At 41.5% G+C, this 22,298-nt stretch overlaps 1 protein-coding gene across 1 annotated transcript in view; it reads right to left on the reverse strand.

Annotated features, from left to right (window-relative positions):
- Window positions 1-22,298, reverse strand: part of dph1 (diphthamide biosynthesis 1) — a 106,431-nt gene that overhangs the window by 54,353 nt on the left and 29,780 nt on the right. Inside the window, exon 3 of the mRNA XM_080731371.1 lies at window positions 17,034-17,097. Within this exon, the coding sequence (XP_080587497.1) occupies window positions 17,034-17,097 (64 nt within the window). The remainder of the gene's footprint in view (window positions 1-17,033; window positions 17,098-22,298) is intronic.

Genomic DNA, 22,298 nt, shown 5'->3' on the forward strand with positions numbered 1-22,298 from the left:
GCAACATGTTGGTATGTTATTTACAATCCACAAGCATTGGGGAGTTGATGTACAAGCTCACAATGCGTCGCTTCGCCCCCCGTTGAGAGCTTGTAGATCGGCTATTATTTATTGCTCCAAAAGCCTCCAAGTAGAGCGTTTTAACTGTGCGGCCGACAGCCATGGAGATGGAGACGGAGTAGTGTCCGAAATGCGCTGATTTGTTCACTACTGTAGTACACTACATCTGGATCCCTCATTTAGGGTTAGGGAGTAGGGAACGTGTTCTGCATTTCGGACACAGCCACTGAGGCATGGAGGATGGGACGATGCTCGTACAGATGTTTACAGTAAGGTAAGTAAGGTCCTTGAAATGCCCTTCAAAAGAAGTTCATTAGACCTGGAAAGCATCCGTGTCACTTTTGAGGCTCGGCTGCAGGATGAAACTAGAACTGCACCCTGTTGAGGTGCCAACTTGCGACTTGTGCACAAGTAGGCCATGTACAGTATGTGCGCCAGCAGAGCGTGCCATGAGGTGCGCTCACCACTAGTATCACCACTGGCGATGCCAGTGACATCACAGCTGGCATCAACAGGAATGCTGGTCCCTCATTGGCTGTTACTAATGAAGTTGCCAGAAATGCTGGTCTCTGATTGGGCTACGGGCTTAAACACACACAGCTACCTACCTACGCAGCCGAACGCAGTACTTGCGTGCTCTACTAGCGCAAGTAATGACTGAGAGGGAAGTTGAAAATGGCGAGGGGGCACATCTCTTTTTTGAGCGGTGGTCACACCGTCTCCTATACGTGGCCGTGTGTGTGTCCGGCCGTCCGGCCATCCGGCCGTCCGTCCGGCCGTCCGTCCGTGTCTGTATGTAGCCTCAAGGCTGCAGTACCTTTTCTGACCACACATGTTAAGGGAGGGGCGCTGTTGTTCTCTCACACACACACACACACACACACACACACACACACACACACACACACACACACACACAGGGGGGAAGGGTGGGTCAGCATGTGTGGTCAAGTATTATTATTATTATTAACAAACTGAATGTTTTAGGGTCAAATAAATTAGAGTGTGTGAAGAAACTACAGCATTGTAAAGCACACTAACCCCGCTGCACCCACCCAGTAGTGCTGTTGCACAGCCTCCACGACCACCGCTCAGTTCACACGGGTGTGATTTTTAAATAGTAAAACAGTATATCAAACTTGAGGGGGGCAGGATTTGCACCTGAGAGTGAAAGACCCCCTCTGGCACCCCCGTGGCGCTGGGCCTCTAAGTACTACTTTAACCATTATTTTATTAAGCTATTCAAAAGCTACTGAAAAATCCTGGACATTTATGCAAATCTTTGAATATATATTTTTAAAGCAAACTTTTGTAACTCAAATCTTTGCTTCTGGGGGTCCCTGGAACAACATATTTTGAGATGGGGATCCATGGCTAAATACATATCATTTTGGGAGTCCTTGACATGAAAAGGTTTGAGAACCACTGATCATAGAAACAGGTTTTTCAAAAACGCTAGAAGGATTTAGAAGACATTATTTTGTAGAATGGGCCTCAGGTCTTAATGGCTTAATCATTACTGCTATTTCAGTGAGTGTATCTCATCCATTTGCCCTAGTGTGCAATCAAAAGCGTGGGTCACAATGAAGACGAACTACAGCTTCATCAAGAAGTGCACAGAGGAGGAACCCATGAAAGTGCCACAATCCAATTTACTACAGTACACCATAGTACATTTTGAGAGAGAACTGGGAAATCTTCCTTTAACAGACTGTACAGATGCAACCAAATGCAAATGGACCCGTAAATGTAAAATTTGGTTACATTTGTACAAACTCTCAGAAATATAAATGGATAAATTATCACAGAGGATTTGAATGTGTAAGTAAAACTCATTACGATTATACAATGATAGTTATTACAAGTATCTCACATTTAACTCCAGAGGGTAGAAACTAAAAGCTGGTTGTCACTGTCGGGAGAAACCTTGTATCTCCAAGTTTCTAATTTGTAATTTGTAAAAAGTAAAGCCCTGCTTCATCATACAAGACTGTCGCGCAAAACTAGTGAAAATATCAGATCTACAGTACAAGCACACAACGCCTCATATCGTGTGCTTGTAGATCTGATATTTTCACTATTTTAAATCATTTTTTAAATAATAAAAAAGGGAAGGTTTTGGACCTACAATGTTTCCACCTGACAAATACGATATAAAGACCAGCATGTCCTGTCTGAAACCGTGGTTATCAGATCTGTAAGAGCTTAAAGAGATGAATGAATGATAATGGGAGCTATTAAAACTATTGTGCCCGCTAACTCAGAAACAGAGCGAAACACCAAAGCTTTCTCTGAACAGGTGAAGCTGGAGCCTCTGGCTCAAAACGCTCATTCAAAACATTCAATTTCCGCTTCGTCGTGTGAAAATGTATTACTCCAACAGGGCATATCAAATGCCCATTTATGAATACCATTTTCATGGGGCACTTTAAATCTATCAGTTAACAGTCACAAATGATCCAGAAAGGTAAATGCAAAACTAAGAACAGAGGGACCATTTGGCCACAATCTAATGGGCATTCAAACGCTGAAATTGGGAGAAGATTATATATTTGACAAAATAACAGAACATCACTGCCTTCTAGCATAGTCCCCAGATAGAAGTAGTAGGTAGTCACAATTTTACGGCAAAAAATATTACAAAGAGCTTTTGACTGTGGGGATTGATGAAGTTAAAGGTCTGAAAAATGCCCCCCCAATAGCAACTAAAGTGCCCGTACATCATCTGTCACTTTAGTCCCTGAAGTCATTTGATGGTCCCTCTCCCCCTCTCTTCATTTTCACAACCAGTCTCAGCTCCTCTAGTCTGTAGATCACGCCGTCTCTCCTTTCAACCATAGGCACGTTCCAATATTTCCCTCAGCTCAAGATGGCTCTCAAGAGCTTTGGGCCGTTCTTCCGCTCACCTCATAAACATGATATTATCCCCTCATGGCTACTCTTTACTTTCTCCATTTCAGGAGTACAAGTAAGATGCGTTGACCTTTTTACAGAGAGAAGTCCAGCTACAATGAGATGCCAAGTGAAAGCCCTTTCTCAGGGCATAATGTACTGTGTTCTGGTTGTAAATCCTCGATGTTGCTTCACAAGGGAAGCATTGAACACTCTGCACCAATATTGCAGTATGCCAATGTTTATGTAAAACAGGATTGCAATGAATGTTTTCACACTCAATACTTTTCTATTATTCACAATTTGCAGGTAGCCTGACTCATTCTCTTCACTTCCAGAAGAATATCAATGTCAGAGCAATTACTGGGAGAGGACATTATAAAAGCCCTGAGCTCATTTCCATGTACAGTACATGAGCGTATGTCCATATTCTTCTTCCCATACATTTTTCCCTCGGTGTGCATAATATTATGCATGTCTCTATGAGTGCAATTTAGAGATGCACCGATCAGGTTTTTTGGGGCCGATACCGATCACCGATCAGCTGGAATCAATATCTGCCGATACCGATATTACCGATCGATCACAGCGTGGAATCAATATCTGCCAATACCGATATTACCGATCGATCACAGCATGAAATCCATAAATTGTGTCACTGTAGCAGCATTTATATATTTAATGATTCCTCTTACACATTGACATTGTATATATTAATTCAATTCAACTTTAGATTCTAAGGTCACGATTCAATTCAATTCTCGATATATTTTATCGTATCGTAAATCATTTTAGTTCTAGGAAAATTCCTCCTAAAGAAAAAAACTAAAACATTTTCCTATAAAGACAGTGGCAATATTGTCTGCCCTTCATTATTTTCAAGGTTACTTGGTTATAATGGTTAATAACATGTTTCTTTAAAAGCAGAATCAATAATAGGCCAAATAGGCCCTTAAGATTGTTTTTCTGTACACTGTATTACACATTTGGGATCCTTGCTCTTGGCATGAAAATGTTTGAGAACCACTGTTCTTAAACAATATCAGACAACAACATTTCTGTTTGACTGACATTACCCAGTTGTTTTATTTGTATAGGCCTGTTTGCTCACAAAAACAGGATCTGGCAACACCTTTTTTGCACCTGTTTGCTTGTTTCTGTGTCAGAAACTGAATGGCAACACTTCAGCTGCTAGCTGTTAGCTCTCATGTCGCGCACAGAGAGAGAATGAGAGACGTTAACTGGAGACACACACACACACACACACACACACACACACCTATGTCAAATGGGTCATTCTCAACGAGCCTCGTTAGTTAACCTAACAACACAGCTGGCCGGCAATAGTGTTGAAAACGCATTCATCGTATTCACTTCTCTGGATTCTAATCCAAGCAACTTGGAGCATAAAAAAATCGTGGATTTTACTTTGAGATGACAACAGCTAAAGGTAGAAGTAAGCTACTTATATTCTGATCTATGATGAATTATTCCAGTGTCAGTGGTTTATCCAAGACGTTTAAAACAAACGACTTCACTCTGAGACGGCAGCAGCTCTGCTCTCTCTCTACTCCTCCCTGTGCATGTGTGTGTGTGTGTGTGTGTAGAAGGGGAGGGGGGAGAAAAGTGGCTCACAGAAGTGAACTGCCACACACACACACACACACACACACACACACACACACACAGAGAGAGCGAGAGAGAGAGAGAGAGAGAGGAGAATAACAGCTCTCCTCTGTCAGAAGCACGCATGCACAACGCGCACGTCTATTTCGCTAAAAAAATCGATCGGCTTGCTTTGATCCATTATGGAAACACCGATCGATACCGATATGGCCATTATCGGCCGATCTGATATCGGCGCCGATCAATCGGTGCATCTCTAGTGCAATTATGTGAGTATGTGACTGGGAATGCACCATCCAAAATGAGCGTGATTATGGCTGGTCTGAGTGGTGTTGGGTAGAAAGAGAGAAGGGTGAGATGAAAGAGGTAACCTTGACCACTGTGCATCAGTTTCTGTAGCATACATACCCAAGAATAAGGGGAATATGTTGATGTTATTATTTCATGAGAGTATTGAGTCAGACATTACACTGGTGGCCTTTCCGCTGGGCTGCCCACTTGCAGTAAAGTAGAATTACTGCCTATAGTCAGTTCCCCCACTGTGGTTTCTTCACCAACTAGTCAGATTTCATTTGGGAGTTAAATTGTAGACCTTTGGAATCCAAAACCAGATCAGACCGTCTGATTGATTCATTCACTCTTGTCCAAGATATGAAGAGCCAAAAGAGGATATAATCTTTTTTCTCATATCTCAGAAGAGCCTGGATTGCATTTACACAACAGCTCGGGCAATTTCCAAGGTGTTACCTGTCAACCCAATATACTACACACAGTATCACCTATTACTTTTTCCAGTCTGTCCTGGCGGAGAAATTTGATATAGATTTAGCAAATACAGAGGTATTCTGGTATCTTGGTGATCCTCAAGGGACACAGGTGTGGCTGATTCACATTACACTCTTCAACACCACTGCCTCTACGTCAGGAAAAAAGCACTGGTGTCACTCCACCACGGAGACAAGGAGCAGTCCCTACGATCCCTGGAGTAGTCATAGTAAGAGCCTGAGGGCCCTATTGTGATCCAGGTCTTATGCCTTATGCCTTAACTTCTTTACCTTTTTTTCACTATTTTGAAAAACATTTTTAAATACTTCAAATGCTGATCTACATCTACACGTTGTGAACTTGCAGATCAGCTATTTGAAATATTTAAAAAACAAAAACAAAATAGTAAAAAAAGGCAAAGAAGTTAAGGCATAAGGCATACGACCTGGATCATAATAGGGCCCTCAATCTTCATTCCCGAGCACTCGCCCCGTACATAGTGACTATGAAGTAAACTTCATATGAAAGCTGTGGGTTGTGCGCGAGACAGTGAAATGGAACAATGGGAGGTCTGGCTGGGTAGTGACAGGTTTCTGAAGAGGTTGTGGGTGACCGTTGATGATGAGAGGCTCTTTTGAGTTCAACATGGGCTTTGGCTGGGCAGCGAGGGGTATGCCCGGAAGGAAAGCTCATTAGTCAGAACATGCTCTGTGAGTGGAGCTGCAGACCCGGTTCTATCCAAGCCCAGTGTGAGGTCCTTATCAAAGGAGCCAGAGACAGACGTTGGCATAATATGCACACACACACACACACACACACACACACACACACACACACACACACACACACACACACACACACACACACACACACACACACACACACACACACACACACACACACACACACACACACACACACACACACACACACACACACAGCTTCTGTTACCTACTGCTCGGCTGTGCTGTGGGTCAGAGGAGAAAGAGTGGTGAGGAGTCGGTAAGGAGGTGCAACAGGCTCCGGCCAGGCTCCATCCTAATTGTAGCATTGACATTTACCCTGGGAGGCCGTGAGCCATGGCTGCTGCTGCTGCCACCACCACAGAAATGATTCAACCAATTTGGAATTGATTGAGCCCATTCTGATGGATGGACAGATCCATAGTGAAATGGAGAAGAGGAGAAGTGAGTCTGGGTAAAGTGTGCATGGCCTTCAAACTAAAAACCTTTCTATTCATGTTGTGTGCCTGCCGGTATGATTCAAAACATTCCTGCAGTGAAATAAGAACCATTCTTGATTTGTCCTAAGTAAATAGAGCCCTTTGGACTTGTGTACTCCAGTGTTGGTCTCGTTTCAAACCAATAAGTAATATTATTACTCAGAGTCATTACCCTTTTCAAAAGTAACATTATCATTTGACATATTGCTCTCTGCGAGAGTAATTAGTTACACTACTCGTAAATCAGTGATCACACTACATCTTCACCCGCAATTCCACCAACGCTTGTGAAAATTGTAATGAGTTACTTTTGCGGAAATAGTAACTGTAATATTATTGTCTTCGCCAGGCTGAAGGCATGGCAGAGACTATGTTTTTTTTTAGTTAAGCCTTACTAAAAGCAATTATATCATAATCATAGTCTGGAGCTTGTAGAATAGCTACTGTCGTCTATTTTTGAAAACATTTGAAGAATTTTGCCTTTGCACAAAATATGAATGCCAGGTTGACCATAGTGGTTAAACATTGAGATACATCAATTGCATAATTGGGGATACCAATGTTGTCAAAATAGTCATATTATCGGCCGGGCTCTACCCATGATTATAGGTGAAAGGCCAACATCTCCATGTACAGCCACACAGTTTTAATGCCCGGAACACAGTGGCAGAGGACATTAAATGCTAGTGCAGTCGGCAGGACTAGGCCATGAATGGGTGGGGTGACGGAGATGGACCTAGTACTCACCCTTCTCTTTGGTAATGTCACAATCTCTGTCCTTCCTTTGTGGAAAAAGCAGCAGTAAATGTTAACGGTAGTCCATAAAAGTACCATTCAAAGTCAGAGGGAGACAGCTGGCACACTATCAAAGCCAATAAAACATATGGTGGGATGACAACTTAAGCATCATCACCTGCCTGCCAAAGTTACCCGTTCTTTCTGTTGTGAAAGCTTTCTTTCCTTCTGTTTACTTGAGTTCATGTCCCTTTGGGTTCCACTCATATCATCAACAGTGGGGATGTGAGGGAGTGAATCACAGAGAAAGAGGGCCGCCAGGGTACTGGCACTGCAAAGAACGCTGCTTCGCTGTAGTGTCTTGCCTATGGGGTTAGCTGTAACCAGTTATATATTATGACCAGATATACAGTCTACAAGAGTTTCCCACCAGGAGGTGCCGCCTGAACGCATTAAATGAGCATCTTCTTGCTCGTAGTGAAGTCTTTACTGGGTAATCTAAGCAAGTGAGATACAAGGGATATGATGTGTGTGTGTGTGTATGATTTTGCGTGTGTGTGTGTGTGTGTGTGTGTGTGTGTGTGTGTGTGTGTGTGTGTGTGTGTGTGTGTGCGTGAGTGAGAGAGGTTCGATGATGGGAGTGAGACAGAGGGAGGGTGAGAGATGGATTTAGATATATAGTGACAGAGGGGAGAGAGAGTGAGTGTGAGAGAGATAATAAAGAGGGTGCATGTACAATGTGCCAACTGCAACTTTATGTCCAAAGCAGTGTGATTGTGATTTTGTCTGTGTGTGTGTGTGTGCGTGTGTGTGTGTGTGTGTGTGTGTGTGTGTGTGTGTGTGTGTGCGCGCGCACGCGTGTGCGTGCGTGTGTAGGCCAGCCATGTATTTTGGCCATGTATTAACTGCAAGCATGGCTATAATGCAAAGAAGCCTGCCATCGTTAGGACTTAGTATTCCATCCCACCAAAGCTCCTTACTCAGTGGACAGCTTAGCCCTTTGATCCGCATTTTGATATGGATCCAAGCCCCGTCTCCTGGGTGATAATTGGTGGTGGGAGTGGTAGTGGCTGGCACAGCTCCACAACCCCTGGAAACTCTGGTCATTCTGGACTTAAGCAGGGTGATATAAGGTCACCTGCATGCAGCCGTGAGACCCAGAGACCGGACCTGGCATCATCGCAACTATCCTCCACAATAATATCCTCTCTATAGCCCCGTTCAGATACAGTATACAAGATATGCAGGCAATATCTCCTTCCCACTTTAGAGGGTGCACCCTTCAAAGTGCAGCCCTAGTTAGGGTGGGTCGGGAGCTGCCTTGTGGAGTGCAACTTAGGGCACAAGTTCTGCCTGTGAAATGGGACAGCACTGCAGAGCCGAGTGCTTCCGTATGGAAACGAGGAAAGCCGCGCGGCGGCCATTACCATTTTCGGAGAGTAGGATAGTATTTAGTCATATGTCTCGTCAATTCACCATGACAGAGCCTATTTTAAAATATCGACTTCAGAGAACCGACATGTATGGTTCCGGGACGGGCAGTGATACTCATGTAACCGACTAAAGCAACCTGTTGTCGGCCTGGTCTTTCCAAATGTGCCGTTACTCCTACGTCTGTGGTGGTGGAACGATGAGATACATGACTGCCAGAGATATGATTTGTTGTGCCTATAATTTACAGGCAATCCGTTTCAAATTGTTGTCTGATGATTAGATAATAAACAAACTGCCTCTGTGTAATGTTTGATTGAATGATTTATTTTAGTAATATTTTCAAGTAACAACATGAGTCATTCATTCTCTGGCAAGTGGCGACGGGCAACAGAACCACTTGCATCTCTAGCCTAATTGTTCATTAGGCCATTTTATTATCTGTTATATTATCGTGGTTGATTCCATGCTCTTTATTGTTAATTATGTTCATTCCATTCATTCTGTTCTGGTTTTGTCATGAATAGAGGTCTATGGTCTGATGAGCCTACTGTGTGACTTTGATGACATTGGTCCTATGCATTCTGAAGCGCAAGGTGAAATAAATATGCAGTTTTGTATAACGAACTTTATTAAAAGTCTCTATCAGACCTGTATAATAATATTCATAATATGTTTTATACCATCACATAATTCTATTTAGCCAAAGGGCTACCGTTATTAATTCAGATTTCCATTGGCGAAATAAGTATACAGTATGCCTACTGTATAGACAGCAGGCTATAGAACACAGCATAAACCTAAATCCATTGCTTTCAGCTGCCGCAGCATTTTACATAAACTGGTGCTTGGTGAGAGGATAAAGCATTTCCACTAAATGCCATTTAGTTATTGAATTCAATGAGCCTCTGTTACCTCGGCTCAGGAGGTTACAGGAATCTGACAATGACGACCTGATCTGAAAGTTATTGGTGAAGACTACTATACAGTGTTTGCCAGCGTGATTACATATTCTGTGACTGACCTGACGGTATAAACTAACAAATAACCTAGTAGCCTATGATAAATGACACATCCGCCATGAATGGAATACATTTTGTATATTAATTTAACCCATTACCGAGCAGTCGTTTTGATTTAATAACGTTTGTAGCCTATAATGTGAATTTATAGGACTGAATCACAATTTGTCAATCCCCCTTCATTAGGCTACCGTTTATTTTTCATTACGTGCATCTGTTTCACGTAGCCTATGTGCCAGATCTGTAAGGGGAATACAAATATTCCAGATGAGTGTTGATTTAGCCTATACTCTTCTCCATTTCTATTTTGAGTCCATTCTGATGTATGATTACATTCTGAATGGGTTCATTATAAGCTCTCATGTTATGAATAGGCTATGATTTAATGGGGTTTCGTGTCCCATATAAACCCAATACCAAACCTGTGCCCAGCGGAGGAGCTCCAAGTTCGAGGGTTTTTGCCATGGGACCTCAGCAGGTGATTCCCAGATTGTAAATAGGTAATCATGCCACCACACACCAGTCGTAATGTTTACCTATCGGCATTTCAGCATCACTCCTGAACGTTCAGATTATAACAGCTTTGCCAGCAATCACTCATACATGCAGGTGTCATAGCCTGACTCAAGACACACAGGACAGGGCTGCTTTAATATGCAGAACAGCGGTAATGACTAATGGGTTAAATTAATATACAGACGAATTCCATTCAGGACAATGTGGTTGGTGTCATTCGTGTAGGCTATGCACATATACAGTAACACCATACAATGGAAAATCTGAATTAATAACGGTATGCTAAGTAGAAATGGTATATAACATAATATAAATTGACTATTAGGCTATCATTTTAACAAACTGTTATAATAAACAGATTTATTTTATGTGTGCTTCAAACTGCATACTAGGATCAATCTCCAACTCAATCACACAAAAGTCGGACCTAAGAACAGACATAGCCTTAAAGTTATACCATGTAACTTTTTTTTATAAAACAAATCTTAAAATGGTCCTAACTGTTAAATCGCTAAAGTTTTAGAACCCCCACTCCGTTATTTTCAGCTTCAAAAGCCTTCTCTTTATATGTTTTCTATGAGCCGTGAGGGGGGGGGAATTTCGCGGCAAAATGACGTCATCATACTACCGGCCAATCACAGCGAGGGTTATACACTGCCGGCCAATCACAGCGCATCTTGGAGTGGGGTCGCTAGGGCGGCCATATTTGTAGTCTCCCGTGTGTCTGTATACTCGGTTGCACAGGGAGGCATGGGTGAAGGAGTGTATCTCCGGAATGGCTGAACGCACAGGAACCAGGGACCCCTCAAAAGATAGATCTCGGCGAGGTGGAGGCAGACGCGGGGGTGTGAGAACCGAAAAACGGCCGAAAGACGCGGACGCGGCCGAGGTTTGCTATAGAGCTACTGACCACAAGTTGAGCAACTTACACAGTATAGCTTTAACAGAATTAATGGAATCAATATTATAAACAAAAGAGCATGAAATCAAGCACGATAATATAACAAAGAACAAATAGGCTAGATGTGGGTTCTGCGCTTCTGCCACGCGAATTAATGTTACTTAAAACATTAAAAACAAAACATTCAATCAAACATTACACAGAGGCAATTTCTGTAATATCTATTCATCAGAAAACAAATTGAAACGGCTTGCCTGTAAATTATAGACACAATTTAAAACGGATTGCCTGTAAATTATAGCCACAACAGATCATATCTCAGACAGTCATGTAATCTCATCGTTCCACCACCACAGAGCAATGTTGTTCAAGGGGACATTTGGAAGGACCAGGCCGACAGCTGGTTGCTTTTTAGACAGATACATATGTGTCACTGCTCGCCCCCGGACAAGACATGCCAGTCCGACAATATTTTTAAATAGGCTCTGTCTTGATTAATTGACCACATATATGAAGTTTAAACAACTAAATACTATCCTAAAACACCTTACAATGAATAAACTATTTATGCAATGGAATGGAAGTGCTCGAAGTGTCCATCGGGTGTATGCTTAAAAACAGGGGAGAAAATGGCACATTCAAAGGGAAGGCTTGAAGTTATCTAAGAAATTAGCCTTGGTGCGAGACGAAGAAGATCACATTATCATGATTGATTATGTGTGACGTTATTAGTGATTATATTTAATATCTAGTTCTTTATGAAACATAATGATACTGATACTTAATAGGTAGGAGTCGAGAGGCCTTCACCAGGTCTCAGTAGTTCGGTAAAGCCTATCTTGTTATGGTACAGCTCGTCCCTCTAAATTTGAGAGACAGAGAATGATGAATCTTCATATTTGATTTTGGGGTCATATGTGAACGTGAACCGAATTTTGATTGGCAGCACTCGCGGCAATCTTGTTTCTGCACTCATGCCTGTTTGGGACATAAAACATTGCAGGCAAAGTCTTTGCGTAAAGCAAGTGTGAACACCGTTAAGGCAGCATCATGATATTGCTAGCATACATGAACAGAGAGGTGTTCAACAGCTGAACACTCTGATGATGCCATTATGACAGTCTGGTTATGTTTTTAAATGTTTAATTACTTTTACAATGCATCAGTCTCTGCTACAACTACAGTAGTCCAACTCACCAACCTTTTATCTCAATGAATTAAGTTACAGCCGCCTGCAGATGGATGGGTCATGGATGTTATATTGCTCGTTCTCATCACCAAATGCCTAGTCTGCGTGCTTACTGTCATATCTCACGTGAGTAGCAATTACTGCATTCGACCAATCCGCCAAGAATGATGCTTTAGTTCTTTCAACAATAAACTGCTCTTAAATAATAGTATACATATGAGTATACAGTATCAGTTATATAATGGGATGGACAATGCAATCAACAAAATATATGATCTAAAGATATTGATCATTGCTAAGGAGAATGATTCGGAATGTAGAGAATAAAAGTAAGATCTTGATTATTTGTCGTCTAAATTCCTGGAATGCCATTTTCTGTTTATAAAAATATCTAGGCATAACCTATCAAATCTGTATAAAGCAATTATGGAGTAATTGACAGCAATATAAAGACAAAGAAAGTCTACATATCCGATGGGATTTAGTGATAGGATAAATGCAGTTAAAATGAACATTTTGCCACGCCTCTTATATCTTTTCCAATCCCTGCCTATACCAGTTCCAAAGGAGCAGTTCTCTAATTGGGATAAACTAATAAACTAACTAATCTAGATTTATATGGGAAAGAAAACGACCGAGAGTGAGATATAGTACTTTGCAGTTAACCAAAGAAAAAGGGGGATTGGCACTTCCAAATTTGAAAGAATATTATCATGTAGCTCAACTGCGTCCGCTTTTGAACTGGTGTAGTGACGACTATATTGCCCGTTGGATGGATATAGAAGCACCTGGACTTATATTCCCAATTCAAACAATTATAGGTGAAAAATAAATTCCAGCGAAGGTGAAAAGTGAAAGGGAAGTAGATCATCCGATAACAAACTTCACCCTGAGTACCTGGTATTCAATGGTAAAACGACTGGGGAAAGAACTTGGTCTGTTGAAATGAGTGGCACTGGCATATGTGGCAAATACATCAGACAACAACCCAATCAATAGGATGGAGGGAATTTGCATGGAAAATCTAATTCGATATTTCATCACACCCCAAATTAAGAGTAAACAAACTAAAACACAACAAATGTGCTGGAGAAAATGTGGCCACTACGAACCCAATCACACACATATATGGTCGTTATCGGGTGGAAACCTTGTATCTCCAAGTTTCAAATGTGTATGTTCTTTCGCAAAGTAAAGCCCTGCTTCATCATGCAAGGCCGCCCACAAAAGTAGTAAAAACAGCCAATCTACAAGCACACAACGCCTCGCGGTGCATGGCGTTGTGTGCTTGTAGATCGGCTGTTTTCACTACTTTAAATCCTTTTTAAAATGATAAATGCAAAACGAACGGTTTTGGACATACAAGGTTTTCACCCAACAACGACGATATTCTGGGATTGTAAGAAGGTCCAGCCTTTCTGGGATGTCATACACTTGGTTATTTGTGAAGTATTGGGATACGAAATTCCTAATTCATGCCTAGTATTATACATGGGTCTCATAGAGGAGTCTGTACAAGCGGAGGACAAATATTTAATTAAGATCCTACTGATCGCTGCGAAAAAAGCAATTACAAAGAACTGGCTCAAGGACATTACTCGGACTATAAACAATATGGAGGTCAATCATGGACAATATACAGGACATATAACGTTCAAAACAAGTAACGTTCAAACTGAAGATAAAATAACTTTTTAATAAAAGATGGGAAAAATGGTTGATGTATAGATTCAAAAGAGGTGAGCTGCTGATATGAAGGTGAAAAAAATGTAAACCCCAATGTTATTTTTTTTTCTCTGTCTGTGTGTGTGTTTTGTATGTGTTTTTTGTTTTATTGTTGTCTTTGTACTTTCTGTATTGTGTAATCACTAATAAAGACAAAGTAAAAAAAAAAAAGAAGATCTAGGCATACTTAAACAGATAACCATGTATCCATTAACTGCATGTATTAAATAATATTAAAAAAACAGACGTTCATACCTGACTGGTTAAAACAAAATGTCTTAATTGTATTCACCAGGCCGGAATGGCCGGGTTCTATAATCACGTTTTACTGTAATTAGTAATGAACCCGTCCTACAATATATCCAGCAGACATTTAGTTTTCTCCCTGAATAATATGAGTTCGGTTGTTGGAAAGAGAACCTACAGTTCCATTTGAATTTAAATGTAATGCATTTTACATTACATTACAGTACATTAATGACTATGTAATAAGTGCTGTGTATAGCCTTGTGTAAAATAACACAAAATACAATATTAATAGTTAATATTCAATTAAGATAAATTGCTTTAAAATCTATTATCGTATTGGGAAATATACTAATTCGTCGTGATAATACAAATATCGGTATTGGATGAAATGATATGGCGCCTTGGCAGACAAAATTTGGCCCTTTTCCGTGCATTCATGATATCAACGGGACACACCAGGAAGAAAAAGAGAGGAAAAACGGCAATCTTAACTATTTTTAGCGACTTTTCCCCACGTTTGAATGACCCCAATACGTGCTCATATTGGTGTAAAGTGAAAGAAGAGAGACCGAACGAAGATGTGTGAAGACAGTGAGAAAAGCAATTAGCTGCCAGTAATTGCTCTCATTAGAAGAGATTGGGCGGATTTAGCTAACTCCAGGACCAGTGGTCTCTGAACTGCACTGCTTAATGTGGATGGTGGGGAGGTTAAAGCGATGGTAGCAAGTGGCAGCCCTCAGACTGATAGCAGTGGTGTTACAGATAAGACTGGGCCCTATCAACATGCATTTGTCTCATTCCCACATCCCCTTCACACTTTTAACTGCTTGCTGTGGGTTGTGTGAGTATGACAAATACCCCTTTCACACAGACGCTAATGCTCTGTGTGAAAACCACAGGTTTATTCACTGCAGTAAGTACAGCCCGACCGCTATATCGGTCTAACCGATATACGTAGCAGTGATTCCTGATATATTCAGACCAATTCTGCAAGTGCAAATGAATTACTAAACGACATGTGAAAATACCAGAATGCACCAAGTAGATTATACGCCTTCCGAATGTAAAAGCCTCTGACTTTGGAACCGACATGGATATTATTCTGTACAAGCACAGTGCCAATGATATGGAGAGAGTGTTTCAGAGTGATGGAAGAACAGGCAAGTGATCTTGGCATCATGATCATTATGTAGACTAATAGTCTACCTACACGATCAACTGTTCATACTTACTTACGTTCAACTATTAGTGTAACTAGATGCATAGCCTCAAACATGCTCTGCCTGGTGGTGAAATACCCATAATTTCCGGACTATAAGCCGCAACTTTTTTCCCATGTTTTGAACCCTGCGGCCTATACAACGATGAGGCTATCTAAATCTACAGCTAACGGCCACCAGGGGCGCTCTAGCAGGAAGCAGGAAGGACACCTGTGGCTTATAGTCAAGTGTGGCTTATTATAGTTCAGCAATTACGGTATGCACTCTGAGGTGCGCCCTTTTCTAGTCTGTCACCCGTCTTAACAGAGATGGAGTGACGAGTACAACGAAATTGTCTGCCAATGTTAGTCTCCTATTTCTTTTAAATTGAAACATGCTCAACAGTGATGCATGCAGAGGTAAACTAGACCTGAAAAGACTTTAGGCAGCAGCTTCATTAGTTAGCTTATTTCAAGCGCTCATGTCTTCATAATATACAGTAGATACCCTGGCCTTGCATGTTGAGAACAGGAATAGCATGGACAAACCCACGTGATCCAAGTTTCCTGCGAATAATCAAATATCCGGCCTGCTCAAAACTCTCTTATGGCAACCTCTACCACTCACTATTCCTCACTCTGTCCATCTGGTAATCAGGTTAGCATTGACCCGACACCTATGAAAGGAATCCACTCTGGATGTTGAATGATATGGTCGTTTTCTTTGAGAAAACACTTAGCACACACTGTTCCCGGGAGAGAGGGGCCAACTGAAGGTTGAAATGAGACGATGGAAACAACAACAGAGAAGAAAAATGGAAACAGAAGGTAAAGATTTTCCTTGGTCATCCAAGAGACACAAGAACACCTTTTGTGGTCGAATGCAACATTCTACTGATCGATCCCTGATGCACAAATTATGGTTGCCACAGTATAGACAGAAACTAAACTGTATACAAGACAAATGATTAGGCAGCATATTGTGTGTGTGTGTGTGTGTGTGTGTGTGTGTGTGTGTGTGTGTGTGTGTGTGTGTGTGTATGTGTATGTGTATGTGTATGTGTATGTGTGTGTGTGTGTGTGTGTGTGTGTGCGCGTGCATGCGTGCGTGTGTGCGTGCATGCGTGCCTGCGTGCGCGTGATGAAGTGTTTGAGTGCACTAGCGCCTATGCAGACTGAAACAAGATGTAATTAAGAAGAATAATGTCTCTGCCCTCCTCCAACTGTGAGCGAGTGAAGCAGTGATATCTGCTCGGTCCTCGAGCAGGCACAATCATGTCTAATATTCTGTGCAGTCCCTGATAGGGGGTGAGGGCGGGGAATTATGATAACACTCTGGCTCTCCTAATGAGCACCACGCCAGTTCAAGTTCACATGATGCCGACTTGAGTTCAGCAAGGACGACGATTCTCTCACAAACTCCAGCAAACTTTAAACCAACAGACCGAAACACATTTCTCCATTTCCTTATCTTGGCTGCTGAGGAACAGTGCTATACTTACCTCTCAATGATGTCAGCAATGACACAGGCAAACATCTGCAGGCCCTCCGGAAGCTGCAGAGCCACTGGAGAGGAGAGACAGCCAGGGAGACAGGTAGAAGAAGAGGACAGATAAAAGGTTACACATTGGAGAGATGAGTGACAGCAACATGTTATTTAATACATCCTAGACAGCAGAGCTATACACACTTACTGCCATTAGCTCGGAGTGCTTCACTGACAGCCAAGAGTGATATTTCAGGGCAATTTCCCCCTCTGCCACTGCATTACTGCTGGATTATCTTTCTGACTGATGGACTGTATAGAAATATGACCTAAAACAATCAGCGCAATTGTGTTATTACACCTCTTGTCTTCTACAGCTCCATTGAAGTCACCCTCGATTCACCTGTCTCTCTCTATGACTGCCATCGGCTTTACCAGTCACACTATAATGCTTTGTGTTGTGCAATGCATTTTTGTCTCTCAACACTGGCTCTCTCGCATTACGACGATGTGGATAAATGTATCAAATCCCTGTGAAATGGGAATCAAGCAACCATGTTAAGAGGGTGTTTCCTGTTAGGAGGTATTGAAGTGTGACACCGAATGGAGCGAACAAATGGAAACAACCGTGTGAATAAACTGACTCGTTTGTCAAATAAACATGACTTGTTGGTATGAGAAACTACACCTCAACTGCATTCCTCAATGAACCTAGGCCTAATTGCTTAAAAGCTGCAGGTGTCATTTCATGATAGAATAATCAAGGGGGAAGACATTCTGTTTTCTAAAACACATATGTTAGAATCCATTTGATTTGATAAGAGAGAACAGAATAACATAAATCCATGAATATAGCAGATTACTTGAAATCCATGTGGTCCTATAGTCTTCGTTACACCACATCAAACTACCGTCTCATCACAGCTTGATCGGATATCCTGAGCTGTTGTCTTGGAAACAGACTAGAGCAATGTCCTTATGTTGGTACGGTGATACAACATATTGTGCTAAAGGAATGCACTCGCCGTGAATACTGTGCTAAAGGAAAGCACTCGTCATGGATGAAAATGTGCTCTTATGCATTCATTTATTTCCAGAAAAGGGATTATAAACATTGTAGTACTCATGTACTGTAAGGTCCAAGTCTCTCATTAAGAGTCCACTGTTTCACAAATCCTCTTTGATTATATGCCATTAAATGCCATAATTGAAGCATGCAATACAGTAAAAGGTCAGCAATTCAGGCTTCGCCACACAATGAAGTCCGTGGAGCTGAGCCCAGTTTCTGGGGAAAGGGGCTTTGACCATTTGTCACTGTCACACCTTGCGTTCATAAATCCATCAATGCTTCAATGGTCACTAACAATTCAGGCACACAAACACACACGAACACACACAACATAATAGGCAGCATTAAACAATAAAAGCTGGGACAAACTTAAAAGCCAAGGAGAGAGGAGAGGAAGCATGGTCATAAGATGGAGTGATGGATGGAGTAGCGAGGAGGGGAGAAGAGAGAGCATGTCTTTGTGATGAAAGGTTAAGGGATCACAAAGGGCCCATGTAGACAGACAGAGACACATCATTACCTGGGGAAAGGGCGAGTTTATTACCAGAGAAAGGTTTCAGAGCACACCACAACCATAGCTGACAGAAGCAAAGGGTTTTTTGCCGTCTGTTCTCCACAGCTAAAGGTGAGTCAAATGCTGCGGGATCTTTGTATTAGGGATGAGTTCAACTTCTCGAATATTAAAATAGTTGTACCAGTCTCCAAATCAGCTTTTATATTTCAAACTCAATTTAATACATTTACATATTTATGGGGCTTTTAAGCTGTGACATCATTTTGTACTTCCAAGCAGATTTATTGTCAATCTGTCAATCTGTCCCTCACTATTTCAACAGATCCGAGACAAAAATAACGACTAAAGTATAATTCTACCACTTTCCTTTCAACAACAAAGAGAAGAAAAATGTGTAAATAGTAAAAATAGTAAAAAGATTCACGGCGCTGGGGCCTTTTGGCCCCAAAAGTTCTCCTCTGCCTACAAAATGATGTCAGACTTAACAGCCCCATTGACTACATTTATTTACATCTGCTCTAAAAGATGCACATACCGGTAAACATCCGCTAAGTCTTTGTTTATGTTGATAGACCAATGCAATGCTGTTATGGTGTATTATGTTATTTTTAATTATAGTATGGTCTGTCAGCTGCACCGATCATTTGTGAGGATTATCTTAACTACCTATTTATGTGACACACACACACACACACACACACACACACACACACACACACACACACACACACACACACACACACACACACACACACACACACACACACACACACACACACACACAGAGATAGTTGGCTTTCGTAGTGCCAAGCCATATAAAGCATTATAATTATTTGTTTAATTAGACATTTTAACTAATATTTGTTATAAAAGCAAAATTTCAATTTGGCAGATGTTTGGGTTGGGTAGTCACCATAAGCTGGGTTCACACTACAAGATAATCAATTATGTTCTGTTAGTTAGATTAGTTCAATTTAGGGATGCACCGAGACACCGATATGGAAATTCTTGGCCAATACAGATACTGATGTTTAACATATTTGATGCCATTGACGAGTATGTTCTTTTTTTTTTCAGAAATTCAGTTCTGTGCCATTGAAGAGTATGTCCACTAAGTGACCTATTAATTGTTGTCTCCACCAGCCGAAGGCAGGGGGAGAGTATGTTTTTGCCCCTGTCCGTCCGTCCGTCCGTCCGTCCGTCCGTGCGTCCGTCCGTACGTGCGTCCGTCCGTCCGTCCGTCCGTCCGTCCGTCCGTCCTCCAAGTTTGTTACCAGCTAATCTCCGGCACCGTTGGCCCGGTCGCTGCCAAAATGAGCACACACACTCCTTGGATGCCAATTCAGAACCTCTGCCCCACATTTTTCAAATGGCCCTGTTCTAGCGCCACCATGAGACCGATGTTTGCAAAACACATTTCTGTACACTACTCCTACAGATTTTGTCCAAAAATCATGCAAATCGGTAGACAGTATCTCTACAGTCATGTGATCGACACAGATCTGTCTGATTGTCCATATTCCATCCTGATTGGCTGATATTGGCTTTCAAAGTTTGTAAGATTGGTCCATTTTGGACAAAATGCTTCAAATCACAAACGCAGAGTGCAATTAACTCATTGAATGCCCTTTTCAAGATGGCCGCCAAGTACCAGGATGCCACGTTCCTAAATGTCTAGTGCACGGATACATTTTTAGTGCACGGATCGTGCACGCCCATGCACCATATATGCACCATATGTGTAGTACTTTTAACAGCTTTCAAACAAAAAAATCCGCTTGGAAATCCGTTCAGGCATTCATGAGATACAAGCCTTCAAAGTCAGACAAAACAGCCATTTTTGACATTTTGAAAGATGTGTTTGTTATGGGGCTAAACATGCAATTTCGCAATTGCGATCATGCCTAATACATTTGAGGCATTTTTAGAAAAAAATGTTGAATTTTTTTTTTTTTTTTTTTCAAAATGGCTTCCAACTCGGGAAACTCGGGCTGTGGCAGCCTGGGACTAATAACTCGGGAAACTCGGGCCTTGGCAGTCAATGAGTTAACATGAAATCGCGCACAGACATTCCCACTAGGCCGAGGAAGAAATGCGACTTCAAATTTTTTAAATCAGCCTCATGGTGGCGCTATAACAGGCCAATTTGTGGTTTTACCTATAACTCCACCGATCAGTTTCAAACTTTGTAAGCGCACTCCCTATAGGCCAAGAAAAAACCCTTTCCTTGCATTTTTCACATCAGCCTTTTATAGCGCCACCAGGAGGCAGACTTATGTAATAGGGATGGCCAAATGGAGATTTTTTCTTAACCGATAACCGAAAGGCCTTATCAGTTAATTAACCGTTAACCGTTAAGGAAATGTGTTCAAAAATGCGCTATTTTAGCGATTTAAAAAAAGGAAAATACACCCGTTTTTCCCCATAATAAAGTGCCATATTTACACATTAAAAACAATACAACTAGGAGAAACAAGAATACAAATGTTTTCTAAAAGAAATGTGTTTTTGCAAAGAAACGGTGAGATTGAAATGATCAGTCTGTAATGTGATGCGCTCTCGCCAGGCACGTGCGCACATACAGCAAAGGGGGCTGGAGCCCTTAACTTTTATCAACAGAATTGTCCACCAAAAGGCCCTTCAGCCCATGCCTCTCTAAAATTCTGTGCACTCCCTGTCGGTCGCCTAACTAAACAGCAGCAACGAGATGCTCGCATGTAGAGCAATAACTTTCAATCGTATGACTTTTGGAATGGTTGGATCGGCTAAACGTGATGTCCATTTCATTAATTTTCTTCTCTCTCGCCCGTGTTTTGTGTGTGCTGATGCAGCGATCATTGAATTTGCGACTCTGAGCTTTGTTATTTTCGCATATCCTAGCTACTCATAACCAAGACGACTTTAGCGTTCCTCACGTCATCAACATGTAACATTAGAAAGTTGTGTTTTAAGCTCTTCTTAAACGGGATTCAATGTGACGGGGGTCTGTTTTGTAAAATCCAATCGACGACGGAGCATTTGTTTCCTGATGGACAAGTCAGCGTGTACGACTCCAAATCAAGCAGCGTCGCAGCCTCGCACAGTTGCGTGAATGCATGGATGTTACACAGAAATGTGTGACCACAGCGCGTATAGTTGCATGGTTGATGACTTGATGTTGCGTAGATATTGGTGTACGGGGCTTTTGGTGTGACATGGGTTGATTTCCTTTTTCTTTTTTTTTTATCGGTCAAAATTAACCGTTAGTGCTTACCGGTAACCAATTTCTTATCGGTTTAACGGTAACGGTTAACCGTTGGCCATCCCTATTATGTAAGACACATTTTTGGATATCACTCCTTCAGATTTTACCCACAATTAACAGAAATCAGTACACAGTATCTCTACAGTCATATGATCAAGACGGATCTGTCCCATATTAAATATTCCATCCTGATTGGCTAAGATTGGCCTCCAAACTTTGCAGGATTGATCCGTTTCGAACAAAATGCCTCAAATCAAACACAGCGTGCAATTGTAATGAAAATGTAATCTATCTATCTATCTACCTATCTATCTATATACATATTTATATTTTTTTAAATTGGATATTTGATTACGTCTCTAGATTTTCTTTTACTATAATATAATTTTTAAACATTTTGTGAAACCACCTATGTTTACAGAAAGTCACACTTAAGAAAAGGCGCAAGTTTGCT

The sequence above is a fragment of the Nannobrachium achirus genome, assembly GCF_963921795.1.
Source record: "Nannobrachium achirus genome assembly, chromosome: 8".
Classification (NCBI taxonomy): domain Eukaryota; kingdom Metazoa; phylum Chordata; class Actinopteri; order Myctophiformes; family Myctophidae; genus Nannobrachium; species Nannobrachium achirus.